The 25,020-nt window shown below is 45.5% G+C and overlaps 1 protein-coding gene across 1 annotated transcript in view; it reads right to left on the bottom strand.

The window, feature by feature from the left end:
* Positions 1-4,373: 4,373 nt before the first annotated feature.
* LOC120044113 (transmembrane protein 114-like) overlaps positions 4,374-25,020 on the bottom strand; it is a 52,475-nt gene continuing 31,828 nt past the window's right edge. Inside the window, exons 3-4 of the mRNA XM_038988703.1 lie at positions 7,197-7,334; positions 4,374-4,607 (exon numbers count right to left, since the gene is read on the bottom strand). Of these exons, the coding sequence (XP_038844631.1) occupies positions 4,375-4,607; positions 7,197-7,334 (371 nt within the window). The 3' untranslated portion in view covers position 4,374. The remainder of the gene's footprint in view (positions 4,608-7,196; positions 7,335-25,020) is intronic.

The raw sequence follows: 25,020 nt of genomic DNA, 5'->3' as shown, positions 1-25,020 counted from the left end.
TGTCTAAATGTGTGTGTTGTGTTCCGGTATGTTCTGTCTGAATGTGTGTATTGTGTTCCGGAATGTTCAGTCTGAATGTGTGTATTGTGTTCTGTCTGAATGTGTGTATTGTGTTCCGGTATGTTCTGTCTGAATGTGTGTATTGTATTCCGGTATGTTCTGTCTGAATGTGTGTATTGTATTCCGGTATGTTCTGTCTGAATGTGTGTATTGTGTTCCGGTATGTTCTGTCTGAATGTGTGTATTGTATTCCGGTATGTTCTGTCTGAATGTGTGTATTGTGTTCCGGTATGTTCTGTCTGAATGTGTGTATTGTAATGGTGTTCTGTCTGAATGTGTGTATTGTGTTCCTGTATGTTCAGTCTGAATGTGTGTATTGTATTCCGGTATGTTCTGTCTGAATGTGTGTATTGTGTTCCGGTATGTTCTGTCTGAATGTGTGTATTGTGTTCCGGTATGTTCTGTCTGAATGTGTATTGTATTCCTGTATGTTCAGTCTGAATGTGTGTATTGTATTCCGGTATGTTCTGTCTGAATGTGTGTATTGTATTCCGGTATGTTCTGTCTGAATGTGTGTATTGTATTCCGGTATGTTCTGTCTGAATGTGTGTATTGTATTCCGGTATGTTCTGTCTGAATGTGTGTATTGTATTCCGGTATGTTCTGTCTGAATGTGTGTATTGTATTCCGGTATGTTCTGTCTGAATGTGTGTATTGTATTCCGGAATGTTCTGTCTGAATGTGTGTCTTGTATTCCGGAATGTTCTGTCTGAATGTGTGTATTGTAATGGTGTTCTGTCTGAATGTGTGTATTGTATTCCGGTATGTTCTGTCTGAATGTGTGTATTGTGTTCCGGAATGTTCAGTCTGAATGTGTGTATTGTGTTCCGGTATGTTCTGTCTGAATGTGTGTATTGTATTCCGGTATGTTCTGTCTGAATGTGTGTATTGTATTCCGGTATGTTCTGTCTGAATGTGTGTATTGTGTTCCGGTATGTTCTGTCTGAATGTGTGTATTGTATTCCGGTATGTTCTGTCTGAATGTGTGTATTGTGTTCCGGTATGTTCTGTCTGAATGTGTGTATTGTAATGGTGTTCTGTCTGAATGTGTGTATTGTGTTCCTGTATGTTCAGTCTGAATGTGTGTATTGTATTCCGGTATGTTCTGTCTGAATGTGTGTATTGTGTTCCGGTATGTTCTGTCTGAATGTGTATTGTATTCCGGTATGTTCTGTCTGAATGTGTGTATTGTATTCCGGTATGTTCTGTCTGAATGTGTGTATTGTATTCAGGTATGTTCTGTCTGAATGTGTGTATTGTATTCCGGTATGTTCTGTCTGAATGTGTGTCTTGTAATGGTGTTCTGTCTGAATGTGTGTATTGTGTTCCTGTATGTTCAGTCTGAATGTGTGTATTGTGTTCCTGTATGTTCAGTCTGAATGTGTGTATTGTATTCCGGTATGTTCTGTCTGAATGTGTGTATTGTATTCCGGTATGTTCTGTCTGAATGTGTGTATTGTATTCCGGAATGTTCTGTCTGAATGTGTGTATTGTGTTCCGGTATGTTCTGTCTGAATGTGTGTATTGTAATGGTGTTCTGTCTGAATGTGTGTATTGTATTCCGGTATGTTAGCACTGCTGTGTTACCCAGCTACATGAAGAGGACATTCAATAAGTTTTTGGCCCGCTTCTGGGTGCTACAAAAATAAGAATGTTTTATTTAAGAGTTGTAACGGCAGCCTTCCTCCTCTTCGTCTGAAGAGGAGGTGTAGCAGGGATCGGACCAAGACGCAGCGTAGTTTGTGTTCAACATGTTTAATGAAAGACGATAACGTGAACACTACACAAAATACAAAATAACAAACGTGGCAAAACCGAAACAGTCCTATCTGGTGCAATGAACACAGACAGAAGACAACCACCCACAAACCCCAACACAAAACAGGCTACCTTTATATGGTTCCCAATCAGAGACAATGACGAACACCTGCCTCTGATTGAGAACCATATCAGGCCAAACAATCCCCACATAGAAACACAAAACATAGAATGCCCACCCAGCTCACGTCCTGACCAACACTAAAACAAGGAAAACACAAAAGAACTATGGTCAGAACGTGACAAGAGTTGTGGAATTTCCTCTTCGCCTTGGTTTTCTCCTCAGTTGATGTAGCCGGACGCAGTAATAATATCACTAATAATAACAGTAATAATAACTTTAATAATAACAGTAATAATAACAGTAATAATAACTTTAATAATAACAGTAATAATAACTTGAATAATAACAGTAATAATAACTTTAATAATAATACATTGGATTTAAAGCACCTTTCTAAAAACCAAGAAAACTTTACAGCAAAAACAGCCAGAAAAGTATAGGATAAAAAAGACAATCAAAATAATATCATATTTGAAGCTACATAGCTTAAAGGAACATTTCACCCCCCAATTTATTTTAGTAGTTGTATTTTGCATCGTATGATGCTGTGTTTTGCTGAGAAGAAACCCAGACTGAACAGGTGGGTTATGATGTTGTGTTTTGCTGGGCTACGCTGAGGAGAAAGCCAGACTGAACAGGTGGGTTATGATGCTGTGTTTTGCTGGGCTACGCTGAGGAGAAAGCCAGACTGAACAGGTGGGTTATGATGCTGTGTTTTGCTGGGCTACGCTGAGGAGAAAGCCAGACTGAACAGGTGGGTTATGATGTTGTGTTTTGCTGGGCTACGCTGAGGAGAAAGCCAGACTGAACAGGTGGGTTATGATGCTGTGTTTTGCTGGGCTACGCTGAGGAGAAAGCCAGACTGAACAGGTGGGTTATGATGTTGTGTTTTGCTGGGCTACGCTGAGGAGAAAGCCAGACTGAACAGGTGGGTTATGATGTTGTGTTTTGCTGGGCTACGCTGAGGAGAAAGCCAGACTGAACAGGTGGGTTATGATGTTGTGTTTTGCTGGGCTACGCTGAGGAGAAAGCCAGACTGAACAGGTGGGTTATGATGCTGTGTTTTGCTGGGCTACGCTGAGGAGAAAGCCAGACTGAACAGGTGGGTTATGATGTTGTGTTTTGCTGGGCTACGCTGAGGAGAAAGCCAGACTGAACAGGTGGGTTATGATGCTGTGTTTTGCTGGGCTACGCTGAGGAGAAAGCCAGACTGAACAGGTGGGTTATGATGCTGTGTTTTGCTGGGCTACGCTGAGGAGAAAGCCAGACTGAACAGGTGGGTTATGATGTTGTGTTTTGCTGGGCTACGCTGAGGAGAAAGCCAGACTGAACAGGTGGGTTATGATGCTGTGTTTTGCTGGGCTACGCTGAGGAGAAAGCCAGACTGAACAGGTGGGTTATGATGCTGTGTTTTGCTGGGCTACGCTGAGGAGAAAGCCAGACTGAACAGGTGGGTTATGATGCTGTGTTTTGCTGGGCTACGCTGAGGAGAAAGCCAGACTGAACAGGTGGGTTATGATGCTGTGAGGTGTAGTTTCTTGTAGGTGATGTGGAATTTGACTAGGAGCCACGTAAGGCGGTGCAGGGAAGTGTGTTTCCTTCCTGGCTACGTCAAGACATCTCTCCTCCATACAAGTACACTTAAAGGGGCAATCTACAGTTCAAACATCAACAATGCGTTCACATCACCACTAAAAGTTTCTAGAAGATGGATGTAGCAATCACAGATTGTCCCCTTTAACCGTGTGATCTTTTCCCGGTTACATGAACACGCCTTCCCTCCAGGTACACCTTGTGTCTTAACCAATCAAATGGATATGTCAAGACAAGACAGAGTTGAATTGCATCAAGGATGCAGGTCGATGTTTATTGTCATGAGTCTTGTCCTGGAGGCAGAACTGAGTGATTTTCCCTTAGATAGGCAAGCTGCAAAGTTAAAATTGGCTATATTGTACAAATTCATGAAAACATGTTTTATTTTTTTCTCCCTCCATCCCCCTACCTCTCTCTCCTCCTCCCTCTCTCTCCCCTCCCCTCCCTCTCTCTCTCTCCCTCTCCCTCTCTCTTCTCTCTCCTCCCTCTTCTCTCTCCCTCTCCTTCTCTCTCCTTCTCCCTCCCTCTCTCTCCCTCCCTCTCTCTCCCTCCCTCTCTCTCCCTCCCTCTCTCTCTCCTCCTCCCTCTCTCTCCTGCTATCTCCCCCCTCCTTCTCTCTCCCCCTCTCTCCCCCTCTCTCCCCCTCCCTCTCTTTCCTCCTCCCTCTCTCTCCTCCTCCTGCCTCTCCCTCTCTCTCCCCCTCTCTCCCCCTCTCTCCCCCTCCCTCTCTCTCCCTCTCTTTCCTCCTCCCTCTCTCTCCTCCTCCTGCCTCTCCCTCTCTCTCCCCCTCCCTCTCCTGCTCTCTCCCCCCTCCCTCTCTCTCCCCCTCCCTCCCTGTCTCATAATTTCAGTTCCTGTCTCTGTGTAGTGATGGTTCTGCAGGCCAGCAGGAAGCCAGCGGAGGTGAAGAGCAGTGTTCCACTAGAGATCCAGGCCAGGACCAGGGACCAGCCATACAGGATCTGGACCCCCTTCATATTGACCCCCATCTGCTCAGCCAGACACAGAGCCTCCTGGAAGACTGCAGAAGAGTAGGCCATGTACACACTCACCCCTGTTAGTGAGGACAGAGCTGGAGGGAGGGAGGGAGATATGGGGGAAAGGAGAAAAGGTGTGTTTACTGATAAAATACAAAATGACAGGGACATACTGACCACTAGGGAGACACAAGGACATACTGACCACTAGGGAGACACATACTGACCACTAGGGAGACACATACTGACCACTAGGGAGACACAGGGACATACTGACCACTAGGGAGACACATACTGACCCCTAGGGAGACACAGGGACATACTGACCACTAGGGAGACACATACTGACCACTAGGGAGACACAGGGACATACTGACCACTAGGGAGACACATACTGACCACTAGGGAGACACAGGGACATACTGACCACTAGGGAGACACATACTGACCACTAGGGAGACACAGGGACATATTGACCACTAGGGAGACACAGGGACATACTGACCACTAGGGAGACACAGGGACATACTGACCACTAGGGAGACACAGGGACATACTGACCACTAGGGAGACACAGGGACATACTGACCACTAGGGAGACACAGGGACATACTGACCACTAGGGAGGGACATACTGACCACTAGGGAGGGACATACTGACCACTAGGGAGACACAGGGACATACTGACCACTAGGGAAACACAGGGACATACCGACCACTAGGGAGACACAGGGACATACCGACCACTAGGGAGACACAGGGACATACCGACCACTAGGGAGACACAGGGACATACTGACCACTAGGGAGACACAGGGACATACTGACCACTAGGGAGACATAGGGACATACTGACCACTAGGGAGACACAGGGACATACTGAACACTAGGGAGACACAGGGACATACTGACCACTAGGGAGACACAGGGACATACTGACCACTAGGGAGACACAGGGACATACTGACCACTAGGGAGACACAGGGACATACTGACCACAAGGGAGACACAGGGACATACTGACCACTAGGGAGACACAGGGACATACTGACCACTAGGGAGACACAGGGACATACTGACCACTAGGGAGACACAGGGACATACTGACCACTAGGGAGACACAGGGACATACTGACCACTAGGGAGACACAGGGACATACTGACCACTAGGGAGGGACATACTGACCACTAGGGAGGGACATACTGACCACTAGGGAGACACACTGACCACTAGGGAGGGACATACTGACCACTAGGGAGACACACTGACCACTAGGGAGACACACTGACCACTAGGGAGACATACTGACCACTAGGGAGACATACTGACCACTAGGGAGACACAGGGACATACTGACCACTAGGGAGACATACTGACCACTAGGGAGACATACTGACCACTAGGGAGACATACTGACCACTAGGGAGACACAGGGACAAATGCCAAATGCTACTAATGCCATAATGAACATATCTTCGGGCGTTCTGTACATGTCTGTAGTGAGGCACCAGGTGCACATCGTTTCCAAAACCATTTGTGTCCATTACACCCCAGCCTACTTGTCAACAGTGTGTTTACGTTACAGTATATAACATTTTATAAAAGTATCATTGTAATTGTGCACAAATTGATGACTGGGATGACTGCAGGTTTCAGGAGCAGGGCGTGTACGTGATAGGCCTATCTGGCTTGTATGATTATCACGGTCATTATGCTTCATGACAGCGTCATAAAGTGTATTTTCTTAGTCCAAGTAAAGTGAAATTCATTCCAACAACAAGGGACTTAAGAAATTATGTCAGTTGTTATGACGTGGTTATGACATGGTTATGACATGGTTATGACATGTTTATGACCGTGTCATAACGTGTTAAGTAAAGTATAGTGTTGCCGATCGTTGTCAAAGAGGGATTGTGATGGGATTACAAAAAAAAGACATATGACAATAACGGTGTGTATTTGCGTGACAATTAGACCCATTGAGGCCCATTGTCGTGCCATTCCACAGTCAACAGCCTGAACAGCCTGAACAGCCTGAACAGCCTGAACAGCCTGAACAGCCTGATATGCAAAGGAGATTTGTCGTGCTGCGTGAGACAACTGGTGTTTTTTTGATTTTTAAGGTATCTGTGACCAACAGCTGCATACCTGGGGTGGCAGGTAGCCTAGTGGTTAGAGTGTTAGGCCAGTAACTGAAAGGTTGCTAGATAAAAATCCCCGAGCTGAGAAGGTACAAATCTGTTGTTAAATAAAGGTTAAATAAATATCTGTAGTGTAAAGGGGTATAGGATGTAGGGTATAGGATGTAGGGTATAGGGTGTAGGGTATAGGGTGTAGGATGTAGGGTATAGGGTGTAGGGTGTAGGGTATAGGGTGTAGGGTATAGGGTATAGGGTATAGGGTATAAGGTATAAGGTATAGGGTGTAAGGTATAGGGTGTAAGGTATAGGGTGTAAGGTATAGGGTGTAAGGTATAGGGTGTAAGGTATAGGGTGTAAGGTATAGGGTGTAAGGTATAGGGTGTAAGGTATAGGGTGTAAGGTATAGGGTGTAAGGTATAGGGTGTAAGGTATAGGGTGTAAGGTATAGGGTGTAAGGTATAGGGAATTAGGTGTAAGGTATTAAGTGTAGGGTATAAGGTTTAGGATATAAGGTGTAGGGTATAGGGTACAGGGTGCTTACCTCCCAGTAGTAACAGTACACCAGACATCAGCAGTAGTAGGTAAGCTCTGGCCAGCAGGCCGATGAACCCCATCAGTCCCCCAACAACCATGATGATCATGCTGAGAGGAAGCATCACCATGAATGTCCCGTGCATACCTGAGAGAGAGAGAGAGAGAGAGAGAGAGAGAGAGAGAGAGAGAGAGAGAGAGAGAGAGAGAGAGAGAGAGAGAGAGAGAGAGAGAGAGAGAGAGAGAGAGAGAGAGAGAGAGAGAGAGAGAGAGAGAGAGAGAGAGAGAGAGAGAGAGAGAGAGAGAGAGAGAGAGAGAGAGAGAGAGAGAGAGAGAGAGAGAGAGAGAGAGAGAGAGAGAGAGAGAGAGAGAGAGAGAGAGAGAGAGAGAGAGAGAGAGAGAGAGAGAGAGAGAGAGAGAGAGAGAGAGAGAGAGAGAGAGAGAGAGAGAGAGAGAGAGAGAGAGAGAGAGAGAGAGAGAGAGAGAGAGAGAGAGAGAGAGAGAGAGAGAGAGAGAGAGAGAGAGAGAGAGAGAGAGAGAGAGAGAGAGAGAGAGAGAGAGAGAGAGAGAGAATTAGACCCCACCAAATCATGAGGAAACATAAAGATAATTACTTGACACATTGGAAAGAATTTACAAAAAACTGAGCAAACTACAATGCCATTTGGCCCTAAAGAGAGAATACCTGACCACTGTGACTGACCCAAACTTAAGGAAAGCTTTGACTATGTACAGACTCAGTGAGCATAGCCTTGCTATTGAGAAAGGCCGCCGTAGGCAGACATGGCTCTCAAGAGAAGACAGGCTATGTGCACACTGCCCACAAAATGAGGTGGAAACTGAGCTGCACTTCCTAACCTCCTGCCCAATGTATGACCATATTAGAGAGACATATTTCCCTCAGATTACACAGATCCACAAAGAATTTGAAAACAAATCCAATTTTGATAAACTCCCATATCTACTGGGTGAAATACCACAGTGTGCCATCACAGCAGCAAGATTTGTGACCTGTTGCTACAAGAAAAGGTCAACCAGTGAAGAACAAACACCATTGTAAATACAACCCATATTTATGTTTATTTATTTTACCTTTTGTACTTTAACTATTTGGACATCGTTACAACGGTGTATATAGATGTAATATGACATTTGTAATGTCTTTATTCTTTTGGGATTTCTGTGAGTGTTTACTGTACATTTACAGTAAACACAGTTTACAGTTTACTGTACATTTTAATTGTTTATTTCACTTTTGTTTATTATCTACTTCACTTGCTTTGGCAATGTTAACATATCCTGTTTAGGATGGGTGTTCCGCTAGCGGAACTCCTCCCACATTCCACTGAAAAGGCAGAGCGCGAAATTCAAAAAAAAAAATTTCCGAAATATTTAACTTTCACACATTAACAAGTCCAATACAGCATTTGAAAGATAAACATCCTGTGAATCCAGCCAACATGTCCGATTTTTTAAATGTATTACAGCAAAAACACCATGTATATTTATGTTAGCTCACCACCAAATACAAAAGAGGACAGACATTTTTCACAGCACCGGTAGCATGCAGGTAGCATGCACAAAGCCAACCTAACTAACCTAGAACCAACCTAACTAACCTAGAAACAACTCCCTCAGATGACAGTCCTATAACATGTTACACAATAAATCTATGTTTTGTTCAAAAAATGTGCATATTTGAGCTATAAATCAGTTTTACATTACTGCTACCATCATAGCTACAGTCAGAAATAGCACGGGAGTAGCCAGAGTAAATACAGACACCAACGTCAACTACCTAATTACACATCATAAAACATTTCAGAAAAATATATGGTGGATAGCAAATGAAAGACAAAGATCTTGTGAATATAGCCAATATTTCCGATTTTTTTAAATGTTTTACAGCGAAAACACCACGTATATTTATGTTAGCTCACCACCAAATACAAAAGATAGACAGACATTTTTCACAGCACCGGTAGCATGCAGGTAGCATGCACAAAGCCAACCTAACTAACCTAGAACCAACCTAACTAACCTAGAAACAACTCCCTCAGATGACAGTCCTATAACATGTTACACAATAAATCTATGTTTTGTTCAAAAAATGTGCATATTTGAGCTATAAATCAGTTTTACATTACTGCTACCATCATAGCTACCATCATAGCTACAGTCAGAAATAGCACGGGAGCAGCCAGAGTAAATAGACACCAACGTCAACTACCTAATTACACATCATAAAACATTTCAGAAAAATATATGGTGGATAGCAAATGAAAGACAAAGATCTTGTGAATATAGCTAATATTTCCGATTTTCTAAGTGTTTTACAGCGAAAACACAATATATCGTTATATTAGCTTACTACATTAGCTAGCACACAGCAGCATTGATTCTAGTTGAACGGTAGCATAGCACAGTTCGACAGATATATGAAAAAGCATCCCAAATTGTGTCCTTATCTTTGTTGATCTTCCATCAGAATGTTCTCCAAGGGGTCCTTTGTTCAGAAACGTCTTTATTTCGATCCAGAACGAACGATTTCCCTCTTGAATTAGCAAGCACACTGGCAGTGCGACGCTAACCTCTCCATCTTGACAAAATTCTTGTGTCGCATCACGTCTAAAGTCCAGAATAAATTTCAATAATATAATTAAACTATATTGAAAAAACATACTTTAGGATGCAATTGTGACATGTATCGAATAAAATCGAAGCCAGAGATCATATTCATCAATAACGAACGTTTTCCAGGAGGCGATACCAGGTCCAAATTCGCGCCTCCCAAAAAAAAAAAATGGCGGTCCTCTCAATCAAAGAGGTTGTATTCAACCCCTGAACGAGATAATCACCTCATTTCTTCTCTCACTTCCGCATGACACCCAGGGGAAGGCGTATGGCGTGTTTCTACAGTCATAAGTGACAAGCCCTTTTATAGACAAGCCTTGAAGAGAGACCTCGATATTGGAAATCTCACTTCCGGATAGGAAATGTCCTGTAAAAATAGTTCTGTTTCACTTAGAGAAATAATTAGAACTGTTTTAGAAACTAGAGAGTGTTTTCTATCCAATATTAATAATAATATGCATATTGTACGAGCAAGAATTGAGTAGGAGGCCGTTTTAAATTTTGAACGATTTTCCCCAAAAGTGTAAACTCCACCCCTAATCCTAAAGAGGTTTTAAGTTTCCCATGCCAATAAATCCTATAATTCAATTCAATTCGAGAGAGCTGATCTTGGAGCTCTGTTCACAAACACAAACAGACCCCACAGAGCCCCAGGACAGCAACACAATTAGAGCAAACCAAATCATGAGAAAACAAAAAGATAATTGCTTGACATATTGGAAAGAATTTACCAAAAAAACAGAGTAAACTAGAATGCTATTTGGCCCTTAACTTATTGCGGATGAGTGGGACGCTACCGTCCCATTTCGACACCTCCTGGTGAAATTGCAGAGCGCCAAATTCAAATAAAATTACTATAAATATTAAACTTTCATGAAATCACAAGTGCAATACATCAAAATAAAGCTTAACTTGTTGTTAATCCAGCCGCCTTGTTAGATTTCAAAAAGGCTTTACGGCGAAAGCAAACCATGCGATTATCTGAGAACAGCGTCCAGCACACAAATGCATAACAAATCATTTTCAACCAGGGAGTTGCGACACGAAAGTCAGAAATAGCGATATAATATATGCCTTACCTTTGAAGATCTTCTTCTGTTGGCTCTCCAAAAGGTCCCAGCTACATTACAAATGGTATTAATGTTCGATTAAGTCCTTCTTTATATCCATAAAAACTCAGTTTTTACACTGGTGACCTTCAGTCAATAATCCACTCGGTTTCCCTTCTTCAAAATGCATACAAAATGAATCCCAAACGTTACCAATAAACGTATCCAAACAAGTCAATCAACGTTTATAATCAAACAATAGGTACCCTAATACGCAAATAATCGATAAAATTTAAGACGGAGAATCGTTATTGTCTTTACCTGAGATAAACAAAAAGAACACGCTATCTCGGCCATGCGCATTGGAAACACTACAGCCAAAATGGGAGCCACTTAGAAAAACTACAACTTCTCCCTCATTTTTCTTTAAACCAGCCTGAAAATCTTTCTAAAGACTGTTGACATCTAGTGAAAGCCCTAGGAACTGCAATTTGGGAGGGTTTCGTCTTATAATAAAAATGACAGACATTGAAATCAGTGGTAGGCTGAATTTCTTTTTGGGGGGGGGGGGGTTGTCCTCGGGGTTTCGTGAGCCATTTCAGTTCTGTTATACTCACAGACATTATTTTAACAGTTTTAGAAACTTTAGAGTGTTTTCCATCCAAATCTACAAATTATATGCATATCCTAGCTTCTGGGCCTGAGTAGCAGGCAGTTTACTTTGGGCACGCTTTTCAACCGGACGTCAAATTACCACCCCCTATCCCAAAGAAGTTTTAACAGAGAGTACACAGTGGCACAATACCTGGCCACGGGGACTGACACAAACTTAAGGAAAGCTTTGACTATGTACAGACTCAGTGAGCATGGCCTTGCTATTGAGAGAGGCCACCATAGGCAGACCTGGCTCTCAAGAGAAGACAGGCTATGTGCACACTGCCCACAAAATGAAGTGGAAACTGAGCTGCACTTCCTAACCTCCTGCCCAATGTATCACCATATTAGAGACACATTATTGAAGGGAGACTTGATGACACACGCACACAGGCATGCTGAATAGACACCTGCATAGAATGAAAGAATCTCCTTCCCTCCTTCCTCTCCGTCTATCTATCCCCATGGGGTTTACACAAATTAACATCTATTCTGTTTCATTCTGACAATGTCACTACACACACACACACACACACACACACACACACACACACACACACACACACACCAAGGTACAGCAGGGATGCTGCTGTCCCAGTACCGTGGGGTCTAATCTCATCTAGAAACCTGGGCTTGTGTTGCTGTAGCAGTGGCTGTGTTTGTTTGATTAGATACTAATTAATTCTACAGTACCTGTTTGTGTTTCTGACGTCAAATCATTGTTTGTGTTTGTATGTTTGTGTGGCTGCACATCTCTGTGTGTGGGAGTATATGTGTGTGTGTTTGTATTGCCCTCTGGTTGCCAGGGTGAACTTCTACTGTATCGCTATCATTACTAACGATTAACTGGATCTCTCTCAATCTCTCGCTCTCTCTCTCTCTCTCTCTGTCTCTGTCTCTCTCTCTGTGCATGGTAAACATATGTCTACATTGCCTCTAGGAGTACATTCTGTCGCTTTGTTGTTCTGGGAGGACAGTCTCTCTCTACACAAAAAAGGGTTCCAACAGGGTTCTTCAGGTGTCCTCATAGGAGAGGGTTCTTCTATAAGGACAGCCAAATAACCCCTTTAGGTTGTAGATAACACCTTTCTTTCTAAGTATCATTCAGATGCCTTGTAGATCAGCCAGCAATAATCATAAAGTCATTTCATCCACTTTACATCGATTGTAAACCCCACAGTCCACCCTTCCCTTTAACCCCACAGTCCACCCTTCCATTTAACCCCACAGTCCACCCTTCCCTTTAACCCCACAGTCCACCCTTCCCTTTAACCCCACAGTCCACCCTTCCCTTTAACCCCACAGTCCACCCTTCCATTTAACCCCACAGTCCACCCTTCCCTTTAACCCCACAGTCCACCCTTCCCTTTAACCCCACAGTCCACCCTTCCCTTTAACCCCACAGTCCACCCTTCCCTTTCAGCCCACAGTCCACTCTTCCCTTTCAGCCCACAGTCCACCCTTCCCTTTAACCCCACAGTCCACCCTTCCATTTAACCCCACAGTCCACTTTTCCCTTTCAGTCCACCCTTCCCTTTCAGCCCACAGTCCACCCTTCCCTTTCAGCCCACAGTCCACCCTTCCCTTTCAGCCCACAGTCCACCCTTCCCTTTCAGCCCACAGTCCACCCTTCCCTTTCAGCCCACAGTCCACCCTGCCCTTTCATCCCACAGTCCACCCTGCCCTTTCAGCCCACAGTCCACCCTTCCCTTTCAGCCCACAGTCCACCCTTCCCTTTCAGCCCACAGTCCACCCTTCCATTTAACCCCACAGTCCACTTTTCCCTTTCAGTCCACCCTTCCCTTTCAGCCCACAGTCCACCCTGTCCTTTCAGCCCACAGTCCACCCTGTCCTTTCAGCCCACAGTCCACCCTCCCCTTTCAGCCCACAACCCACCCTCCCCTTTCAGCCCACAACCCACCCTCCCCTTTCAGCCCACAGTCCACCCTGCCCTTTCAGCCCACAACCCACCCTCCCCTTTCAGCCCACAGTCCACCCTGCCCTTTCAGCCCACAGTCCACCCTCCCCTTTCAGCCCACAGTCCACCCTCCCCTTTCAGCCCACAGTCCACCCTCCCCTTTCAGCCCACAGTCCACCCTCCCCTTTCAGCCCACAGTACACCCTCCCCTTTCAGCCCACAGTCCACCGTGCCCTTTCAGCCCACAGTCCACCGTGCCCTTTCAGCCCACAGTCCACCGTGCCCTTTCAGCCCACAGTCCACCCTCCCCTTTCAGCCCACGGTCCACCCTTCCCTTTCAGCCCACGGTCCACCCTTCCCTTTCAGCCCACGGTCCACCCTCCCCTTTCAGCCCACAGTCCACCCTCCCCTTTCAGCCCACAGTCCACTCTTCCCTTTCAGCCCACAGTCCACCCTTCCATTTAACCCCACAGTCCACTTTTCCCTTTCAGTCCACCCTGCCCTTTCAGCCCAAAGTCCACCCTGTCCTTTCAGCCCACAGTCCACCCTGTCCTTTCAGCCCACAGTCCACCCTGCCCTTTTAGCCCACGGTCCACCCTGCCCTTTTAGCCCACGGTCCACCCTGCCCTTTTAGCCCACGGTCCACCCTGCCCTTTTAGCCCACGGTCCACCCTGTCTTGTATGTACTATATAGAACCCTTTCATAACGTTCTATAAAATAACTATTAAAAAATACTATATACAGCACCAAAAAGGGTTGTTGTGGTTCCAACACTTTTTGGTGCACTACGGAACCTTTTTAATGGTTCTTTATGGAACCTTTTTAATGGTTCTTTATAGAACCTTTTTTAATGGTTCTTTATGGAACCTTTTTTAATTGTTCTTTATGGAACCTCTATATGGAATGGTTCTGTAATGATCTTTCCTCAATCTCAAAGGTTCTACAAATAACCTTTTTGAAGAATAATACAGGGTTAGCAACATTGTGTTGTTAATATTCCATAGGTGTTATTATTGAGATGGTGAACCAGGTGTGCTATAGCTGGAACAGCTCAGGGTCCTTGAAGTAGTGAACAGCTGAGGGCCCCTGAAGTAGTGAACAGCTGAGGGCCCCTGAAGTAGTGAACAGCTGAGGGCCCCTGAAGTAGTGAACAGCTGAGGGTCCCTGAAGTAGTGATGTGTTTAATACTGCAGTTCCGGAGGCATGCGTTGAAATCGCCAAGCAGCTAACTTCAAAAGCAGTGTTCCGATGCGTGTATCACTTTATCAGAATTACATCATCAGTGAAGTCCGAAGCTCTGTTTGAGCATGTGCTTTTAAATAGTTACCGGTATGTGACACTACACTGCACTGTTTAAATAATGTGTCGTATTTAGTATAGTATAAGCTTCTGTCTTAATCCTCCTAAATATTGTGTTGTATTTAGTATAGTATAAGCTTCAGTCTTAATCCTCCTAAATAATGTGTTGTATTTAGTATAGTATAAGCTTCAGTCTTAATCCTCCTAAATAATGTGTTGTATTTAGTATAGTATAAAATTCAGTCTTAATCATCCTAAATATTGTGTTGTATTTAGTATAGTATAAGCTTCAGTCTTAATCATCCTAAATAATGTGTCGTATTTAGTATAGTATAAAATTCAGTCTTAATCATCCTAAATATTGTGTTGTATTTAGTATAGTATAAGCTTCAGTCTTAATCATCCTAAATAATGTGTCGTATTTAGTATAGTATAAGCTTCTGTCTTAATCCTCCTAAATATTGTGTTGTATTTAGTATAGTATAAGCTTCAGTCTTAATCCTCCTAAATATTGTGTTGTATTTAGTATAGTATAAGCTTCAGTCTTAATCCTCCTAAATATTGTGTTGTATTTAGTATAGTATAAGCTTCAGTCTTAATCCTCCTAAATATTGTGTTGTATTTAGTATAGTATAAGCCTCTGTCTTACAGTTTGACAATCGCTAGGACCCATTTCTCAATACTTAGGTCACTTTTTCAAAACTCTTCACACAGTGAGCACAACAGCAGTCTATGTGGACTAAACTGTGGATCATTTTTCATTGCTTTGGCACAAAATGCATTCACTGACTACATCTTTCAAATTTCATGAATTCTTTTCTCACTCAGACACAACCACCACCAACACTCTATGTACCTACATGCCAATTTGCACATGTTTACATACTCTTTTCAAAACTGTTAAACTTAAGTTCGAAACCTAACATAACCCAAAATTGAATAAGACATTAATTTGCTACATTTCTACAGTAATACCGTATTGAAATATATTCCATATCTAAAAAATGAAATACTATCAAAACAATTAGACCAACCACAGCTGATTCCCATTGTAGCTGAACACCTACCCAGGTGTTAGTCTTTCAATTACATTACCATCTATACAAAAGGGGACATCTTAGGAATAATGCTGTACTGTAATGTAAACATGGACCCAGCCAGAGATAGAGAAGTGGCTGACAGAGGAAGAAGAGTGGCTGGGAGAGGGAGAGGAGGAGGGAGTGGGAGAAGGAGTGGGAGAAGGAGTGGGAGAGGGAGTGGAGTACGTATGCGTGGTGGAAGAAGACTGAAAGGAAGATCAAGAGCTGTAGTCTCAGATGAGATTAGGGCCACTATAATTGATCCTGTAATAAATCATGGTCTATCAATGAGAGAGGCTGGTCTGAGAGTGCAGCCAGATCTGCAACGCTCAACAGTGGCATCTATTGTGAGACATTTCCGGCAAAACATCAGGTAAGATGTGCATTCTGCAAGAGCATCTGACTGAACTGCACATTACAGAAGTACATTGAGCAAAGCCTCCAAAAACACTTGTGTGTGATTGTTTTTGTATTTCTGCTTAGGACCCATTGGTTACCTCTCACAGGCGGGAGAGGTAGGATTTTCACTGCTCTGCAGGAAGCTGCAATCGTTGATATGGTCATCAGAAACAATGGCATAAAACTCACAGAGATTCGGGACAGAGTGTTGGCAGACAACATTACATTTGGAAATATTCACAATGTAAGCATAACAACTATTTCTAGAGTCCTGAAAGTCAGGATGAATGTCACGATCGTCTTCTGGTGAATGAGTGGACCAAGGCGCAGCGTGATATGAATACATCCTCTTTATTTAGAGAAGAAGATGAACACGAAACGAAACACTTTACAAACTAACAAAACAACAAACGACCGTGAAGCTACAACACGAAAGTGCACACACAAGCTACTAACGTTTAGACATAGACAATTACCCACGAAATACCCAATGAATATGGCTGCCTAAATACAGCTCTCAATCAGAGACAAATGAACAAACAGCTGCCTCTACTTGAGAACCAATCTAGGCAGCCATAGACATACAAACACCTATACAAGACACTGCCCCATTAAACATACAAAACCCCTAGACAATACAAAAACACATACATTCCCCATGTCACACCCTGACCTAACTAAAATAAGAAAGAAAACAAAGATAACGAAGGCCAGGGCGTGACAGTACCCCCCCCCCCCCCCCCCCCCCCCCCCCCCCCCAAAGCTGCGGACTCCGGCCGCAAACCTGACACAGAAGGGGAGGGTCCGGGTGGGCCTTCTTATGGCGGCGGCTCGGGTGCGGGACGTGACCCCCACTTCACCATAGTCAATTCCTGCTTTGGTGGCACCTCTGGAACGGCGAGTCCCGGACTGAATACCATCCTAGATGGCGCCACTGGACTGAGGGGCAGCTCCGGACTGAGGGGCAGCTCCGGACTGAGGGGCAGCTCCGGACTGAGGGGCAGCTCCGGACTGAGGGGCAGCTCCGGACTGAGGGGCAGATCCTGGCTGGCGGGCGGCTCTGGCAGATCCTGGCTGGCGGGCGGCTCTGGCAGATCCTGGCTGGCGGGCGGCTCTGGCAGATCCTGGCTGGCGGGCGGCTCTGGCAGATCCTGGCTGGCGGGCGGCTCTGGCAGGTCCTGGCTGGCGGGCGGCTCTGGCAGGTCCTGGCTGGCGGGCGGCTCTGGCAGGTCCTGGCTGGCTGGCGGCTCTGGCTGGTCATGGCTGGCTGACGGCTCTGGCTGTTCATGGCTGGCTGACGGCTCTGGCTGGTCATGGCTGGCTGACGGCTCTGGCTGGTCATGGCTGGCTGACGGCTCTGGCTGGTCATGGCTGGCTGACGGCTCTGGCTGGTCATGGCTGGCTGACGGCTCTGGCTGGTCATGGCTGGCTGACGGCTCTGGCTGCTCCTGGCTGGCTGACGGCTCTGGCTGCTCCTGTCTGGCGGGCGGCTCTGGCTGCTCCTGTCTGGCGGGCGGCTCTGGCTGCTCCTGTCTGGCGGGCGGCTCTGGCTGCTCCTGTCTGGCGGGCGGCTCTGGCTGCTCCTGTCTGGCGGGCGGCTCTGGCGGCTCCTGTCTGGCGGGCGGCTCTGGCGGCTCCTGACTGACGGACGGCTCTGGCGGCTCCTGACTGACGGACGGCTCTGACGGCTCCTGACTGACGGACGGCTCTGGCGGCTCCGGACAGACGGGCGGCTTTGAAGGCTCAGGACAGACGGGCGGTTCAGGCGGCTCTGGGCAGACGGGCAGCGCAGGCGGCGCTTGGCAGACGGACAGCTCAGACGGCGTTGGGCAGGCGGGCAGTGCAGGCGACGCTGGGCAGACGGACAGCGCAGACGGCTCTGGGCAGGCAGGCAGCTCAGATAGCGCTGGGCAGACGGCAGACTCTGGCCGGCTGAGGCACACAGTAGGCCTGGTGCGTGGTACCGGAACTGGAGGTACCGGGCTAAGGACACGCACCTCAAGGCTAGTGCAGGGAGCAGCAACAGGACGCACAGGATTCTGGAGACGCACAGGAGGCTTGGTGCGTGGTGCCGGAACTGGTGGTACAGGGCTGGAGACACGCACCATAGGGCGAGTGCGTGGAGGAGGAACAGGGCTCTGGAGACGCACTGGAAGCCTGGTGCGTGGTGTAGGCACTGGTGGTACTGGGCTGGGGCGGGGAGGTGGCGCCGGATATACCGGACCGTGCAGGCGTACTGGCTCCCTTGAGCACTGAGCCTGCCCAACCTTACCTGGTTGAATGCTCCCCGTAGCCCGACCAGTGCGGGTTATTCCACCTCCCCGCACTGGTCGGGCTACGGGGAGCATGGGCTGTGTTGGCGAACCGGGGACACCATGCGTAAGGCTGGTGCCATGTATGCCGGCCCGAGGAGACGCACTGGAGACCAGACGCGTTGAGCCGGCTTCATGGCACCTGGCTCAATGCCCAATCTAGCCCTGCCAGTGCGGGGAGGTGGAATAACCCGCACCGGGCTATGCACACGTACAGGAGACACCATGCGCTCTACCGCAAATAACACAGTGTCTGCCCGTACTCTCGCTTCCCACGGTAAGCACGGAGAGTTGGCGCAGGTCTCCTACCTGACTTCGCCACACTCCATTGTAGCCCCCCCCCCCAAGACATTTTTGGGCTTGACTCTCGGCTTCCTACTGCGTCGTCGTGCTGCCTCCATTCGCTGGTATCCCTCCTCACACTGCGCCAGAGAATCCCAGGCGGGCTCCGGCATTCTCCCTGGGTCGATCGCCCACCTGTCGATCTATTCCCACGTAGTGTAGTCCAGATTTTGCTCCCATTGCCATTCCTCCTTGCGCTGCTCCTGCTGCCGCTTATCACGCTGCTTGGTCCTGTTATGGTGGGTAATTCTGTCACGATCGTCTTCTGGTGAATGAGTGGACCAAGGCGCAGCGTGATATAAATACATCCTCTTTATTTAGAGAAGAAGATGAACACGAAACGAAACACTTTACAAACTAACAAAACAACAAACGACCGTGAAGCTACAACAAGAAAGTGCACACACAAGCTACTAACGTTTAGACATAGACAATTACCCACGAAATACCCAATGAATATGGCTGCCTAAATATAGCTTCCAATCAGAGACAAATGAACAACAGCTGCCTCTACTTGAGAACCAATCTAGGCAGCCATAGACATACAAACACCTATACAAGACACTGCCCCATTAAACATACAAAACCCCTAGACAATACAAAAACACATACATTCCCCATGTCACACCCTGACCTAACCAAAATAAGAAAGAAAACAAAGATAACTAAGGCCAGGGCGTGACAATGAAGCAGTTGTACGCTGTCCCCTTAGAGAGGAACTCTGAACGAGTCAAACAACTCAGGACCAATATGTCCAGGTAAGATGACTATAAAATACACAACTGGTTATGAACAAAACCAAACAGGGCAGAGACACACAACGGCATGTTTTTAGGTGTAATGTAAACTACTTTAATATACTAACTCTTATGTTGCCTTGTGGATTTATTGTAGAGAGTCATGGAGATTGAAGCCAGGCAAACACCCCACATATTCATCTTTGTGGATGAGGCTGGTTTCAACTTGGCCAAAACACGGCGGCGAGGAAGGAATGTGATTGGGAAAAGAGCCACATTGAATGTCCCGGGCCAGAGGGACCCAGACTGAGATGGATGATGTCACTTTTCCTCATGGAGCTGGAAGGTTTATGACCACCATTCACATGATCAAATGTCCCTCCTGGACGCAATGAATGCTGGATGCCTGGACATATCTGCAGAAGATTGGATGGACCAGGCATGTGAAAAGATTCTTTCCTGGGTGTATTGCCCAAGATGACGTAAGATGTGATGTGGATGAGAACCTGTGGCCAAATGCAGAAGACAGGGTTGACTAGCATTGCTACTGTATCCGTATCGGTAGATGGTGTGTATATACAAATACTTGTATTTTGGAATCACTCAATGCCATAAAATGACATGAAACATATTAAAGCATATTGCATCATGTCTGATTCATTCCTGTAACATACCCTGCAGTGAATTCTAAACAGTAGAGAGGTGTCATTCTGGTTTTGTAAAGACATTTTACTGAAGAAAACATTGTGTAATGCTACCTGTTGTTTAGGTCGTTGTTTTATGAGTGACAAAGTGTGCTTGTTGAGTGACAACCTTTGCTAGTGTTATGGAAGAATGAGTTGATTTGAGACGTGTATGAAGTGTTTTGGTAGTTTTCGTGCATTTTGGATGTTAAATGAACTGCTGTGCCAAGCTGAAAGTTGGTTAGGAGAACAGTGTGAAGAGTTTTGAAAACAGTGACCTGAGTATTGAGAAATGGGACCTAGCGATTGTAAAAAATAAAATAAAAATGTCATCATCCTAAAATAATACCATAGATTGTGTTTTAGAACCATAGTAAAGTTGAAGACAACAAGGGAAGAATGATGTAAAACGTGAATCTGCCAATCCAACAGACTGTAGGCTTGCAAAAGACAACAATTTACAGAGTTTTTACAATTTACAACACCACAGAGTTTTGATTAAGGAAAAAAATAACTCTGATTATCACACGCTGCTATTTGTTGCTGAGCCGCAGATGTCACTGATGTGCATCGGGAACGGATAATGAAGCTCTGAGTAACAAACCTATTGGAATGGAAATACTTCAGGAAGCTTAATTTTCCCATAACTACCCTGAAGAGATAATTGAGAACCATTGATTGAGACATCAGCTCTCAATAGACACAAGGCCATACAGTACGTGAGTCTTTCACAAGACACCATCACTGGCCATGGTCATAAAACATGTAATGGCATCACACCACAGATTAGACCAACTGGAATGACTCTCTCACTCACAACACCACAGATTATGGAATGACCATCTCACTCACTAAAGAGCAAAGAACCAGTGAAGGCCACATGGGGTTCTTTGAGTCAATATGGTTTCACATAGAACCATCCATTAGAACCCTGGAGGAACCCTCTTTTCTTGGTGTATCACACTGAAGTGAGAAAACAATCCAGCCACTCTTGGAAGGTCGTATTCAATGGAGGGTCGTATTCAATGGAGGGTTGTATTCAATGGAGGGTTGTATTCAATGGAGGGTCGTATTCAATGGAGGGTCGTATTCAATGGAGGGTCGTATTCAATGGAGGGTCGTATTCAATGGAGGGTCGTATTCAATGGAGGGTCGTATTCAATGGAGGGTCGTATTCAATGGAGGGTCGTATTCAACGGAAGGTCGTATTCAACGGAAGGTCGTATTCAACGGAAGGTCGTATTCAACGGAAGGTCGTATTCAACGGAAGGTTGTATTCAATGAAGGTCGTATTCAACGATCATATTAGCACTGGCCCATCTGAATGATGGTATTGCAGGTGAAAACAGAAACAATGATTTTCCTCTTTGAGCAGTCACCCCTTGGCCTTCGCCAGAGTTTTGTGGAAGGTAAGAAAAATGCTTCTGTATTCATAAAACCATCACATTTTCAGCTCTAAGCCTTCACTCATAAAACCATCACATTTTCAGCTCTAAGCCTTCACTCATAAAACCATCACATTTTCAGCTCTAAGCCTTCATGCATAAAACCATCACATTTTCAGCTCTAAACCTTCATTAATAAAACCATCACATTTTCAGCTCTAAACCTTCATTAATAAAACCATCACATTTTCAGCTCTAAGCCTTCATGCATAAAACCATCACATTTTCAGCTCTAAGCCTTCATGCATAAAACCATCACATTTTCAGCTCTAAACCTTCATTAATAAAACCATCACATTTTCAGCTCTAAGCCTTCATGCATAAAACCATCACATTTTCAGCTCTAAGCCTTCATTCATAAAACCATCACATTTTCAGCTATAAGCCTTCATTCATAAAACCATCACATTTTCAGCTCTAAGCCTTCATTCATAAAACCATCACATTTTCAGCTATAAGCCTTCATGCATAAAACCATCACATTTTCAGCTCTAAGCCTTCATGCATAAAACCATCACATTTTCAGCTCTAAACCTTCATTAATAAAACCATCACATTTTCAGCTCTAAGCCTTCATTCATAAAACCATCACATTTTCAGCTCTAAGCCTTTATCGTTTTTTTTGGAAGGCTGTTATATACAGTATATACTGAAAAAATAAATAAACGCAACATGTAAAGTGTTGGTCACGTGTTATTTCTCTCAAATGTTGTGCACCAATTTGCTTACATCCCTGTCAGTTAGCATTTCTCCTTTACCAAAATAATCCATCCACCTGACAGGTGTGGCATATCAAGAAGCTGACTAAACAGCATAATCATTACACAGGTGCACCTTGTGCTGGGGGAAATAAAAGGCCACTCTAAAATGTGCAGTTTTGTCACACAACACAATGCCACAGATGTCTCAAATTGTAAGGGAGCGTGCAATTGGCATGCTGACTGCAGGAATGTCCGCCAGAGCCGTTTTAGAGAATTTGGCACTACGTCCAACCGGATATAGGGTATAGCGTGTAGGGTGTAGGGTATAGTGTATAGGGTGTAGGGAGCAGGGTGCTTACCTGCCAGTAGTAGCAGTACACCAGTTATCAGCAGTAGTAGGTAAGCTCTGGTGGTAAGAGTGTATAGGGTGTATGGTATAGGGTGTAGGGTATAGTGTATAGGGTGTAGGGAGCAGGGTGCTTACCTGCCAGTAGTAGCAGTACACCAGTTATCAGCAGTAGTAGGTAAGCTCTGTTGGTAAGAGTGTATAGGGCAGTGGTGGGCCGTCAGGGCCTGCAAGGCCTTCTCTGCTGGCCTAAACATCATCAGAATATAATTTTTTTTTCAATATATTTTCCCACAAATATGTATTAAATTATTCCCCAGAGTAAGAGTTATACTCTTCATTTCATAGCTTTCCTCTTGGTTGCACTGCTTCCAGCCCCAGGTTGAGATTTGGAGGGCTTGTCTTTATGTTAGATCTTTTATCCAAACATATTCAGCCATCATGTGTTGCCAGGGGTCTAAAATCTGCCCTCAGGCCTTCAGAATCAACAGTGCGGGCGCTTGTCGCTTATAGTGAATGGAAATGAAAATTTAGTGTCAACCAATCAGCTTTAGAGTTGGCTATTGTACGCCTTCTGGCTGGCTCCAGTGTTACACAGGAGCCAGCTAGCAGGCGTAGTGCGTGCACGTCTTTTGATTGGATTACCAATATTGAGAGGCAGGTCCTATGGAGATCTAGGAAACTGAATTTGATAAACGAATTAATTCGCGTACTACTAAGCTGTTTTTTCAACCCACAATGGCGGAAGGAGGAGAAGATATCGATTTGGTCGAGGATATAATTATAACGCCATTCTCAAGACGAACTTTTCAAGAAAAGTTAGACATTGTAAGGAGAGGTCGCCCGACGCCACAAAGCCTGTCACAGGCGGGAAAGGGCTTCGTTCGCTCGCCACTTTCAAAGTTTCAACTACGAGCGCTGTCAATGGCTCCTTGGCTCCGAGAAGCACTGCAAACTGTACTGCTGGGAATGCCTATTATTTGCAAGTGATCGATTTGGTGTTTGGAGCCACACTGGCTTTGCAAACTTGAGTTGTCTAACCAAGGCAGCAACGAGACACCAACGTACGGCTGGGCACTAACAAGCAATGGTGCTTTTGAAAACTTTTGGGGACACAGGAGTGGATCTACAGCTCAAAGAACACGCGCGCAGGGCAACGGAGCTGCACAATGAAAAGGTGAAGGGAAATATTGAAAAGACTCATTGATTGTGTCATGTTTTTGGGTAAACACTGTTTACCCAAAAATGTCAATTTGTCAATTTCAAGGTGACGCAACGCCTGGTTATACTGCGTTTCTGTCTAAATGTATAGTGTCTAGAGCCATGGCATCATAATGATGGTAATAAGAGGTGGATTAATTCGGGTGGGACTGTGTAATACCTCACTGAAGGCCCAGGCCCCAGGCCCACGGCACGCCACTGGTATAGGGTGTAGGGTATAGGGTGTAGGGTATAGTGTATAGGGTGTAGGGAGCAGGGTGCTACCTACCAGTAGTAGCAGTACACCAGTTATCAGCAGTAGTAAACTCTGTAACTCAGTAAAATCTATGAAATTGTTGCATGTTTCGTTTATATTTTTGTTCAGTGTGTGTGTGTGTGTGTGTGTGTGTGTGTGTGTGTGTGTATATACATATATTATGAATTGTACCCTAACAGATATTGTCCAAGAATAACTAGCAAGCTATCTTGATAAACAGTGCTGACAATTCCATCTGGGCGAGCAAGTCAAAGTATATGTGAGGATGTGATGTGTAACAGGATTAGATGTTGTTTGAGGTTGCAGAGAATTTGCTTGAGATAATCACACTGCTCACTGAGTCCATGTTGCTTGACACAGGTGTTTTCAATCTCACTGAACTCCACACCCACTCAGCATACTAGCGCCCCGCCCACTCAGCATACTAGCGCCCCGCCCACTCAGCATACTAGCTCCCCGCCCACTCAGCATACTAGCTCCCCGCCCACTCAGCATACTAGCTCCCCGCCCACTCAGCATACTAGCGCCCCGCCCACTCAGCATACTAGCTCCCCGCCCACTCAGCATACTAGCTCCCCGCCCACTCAGCATACTAGCTCCCCGCCCACTCAGCATACTAGCGCCCCGCCCACTCAGCATACTAGCGCCCCGCCCACTCAGCATACTAGCGCCCCGCCCACTCAGCATACTAGCGCCCCGCCCACTCAGCATACTAGCTCCCCGCCCACTCAGCATACTAGCTCCCCGCCCACTCAATA

Source organism: Salvelinus namaycush, chromosome 3 (assembly GCF_016432855.1).
Source record: "Salvelinus namaycush isolate Seneca chromosome 3, SaNama_1.0, whole genome shotgun sequence".
NCBI lineage: Eukaryota > Metazoa > Chordata > Actinopteri > Salmoniformes > Salmonidae > Salvelinus > Salvelinus namaycush.
This window is presented reverse-complemented; position numbering and strand designations above follow the sequence as displayed.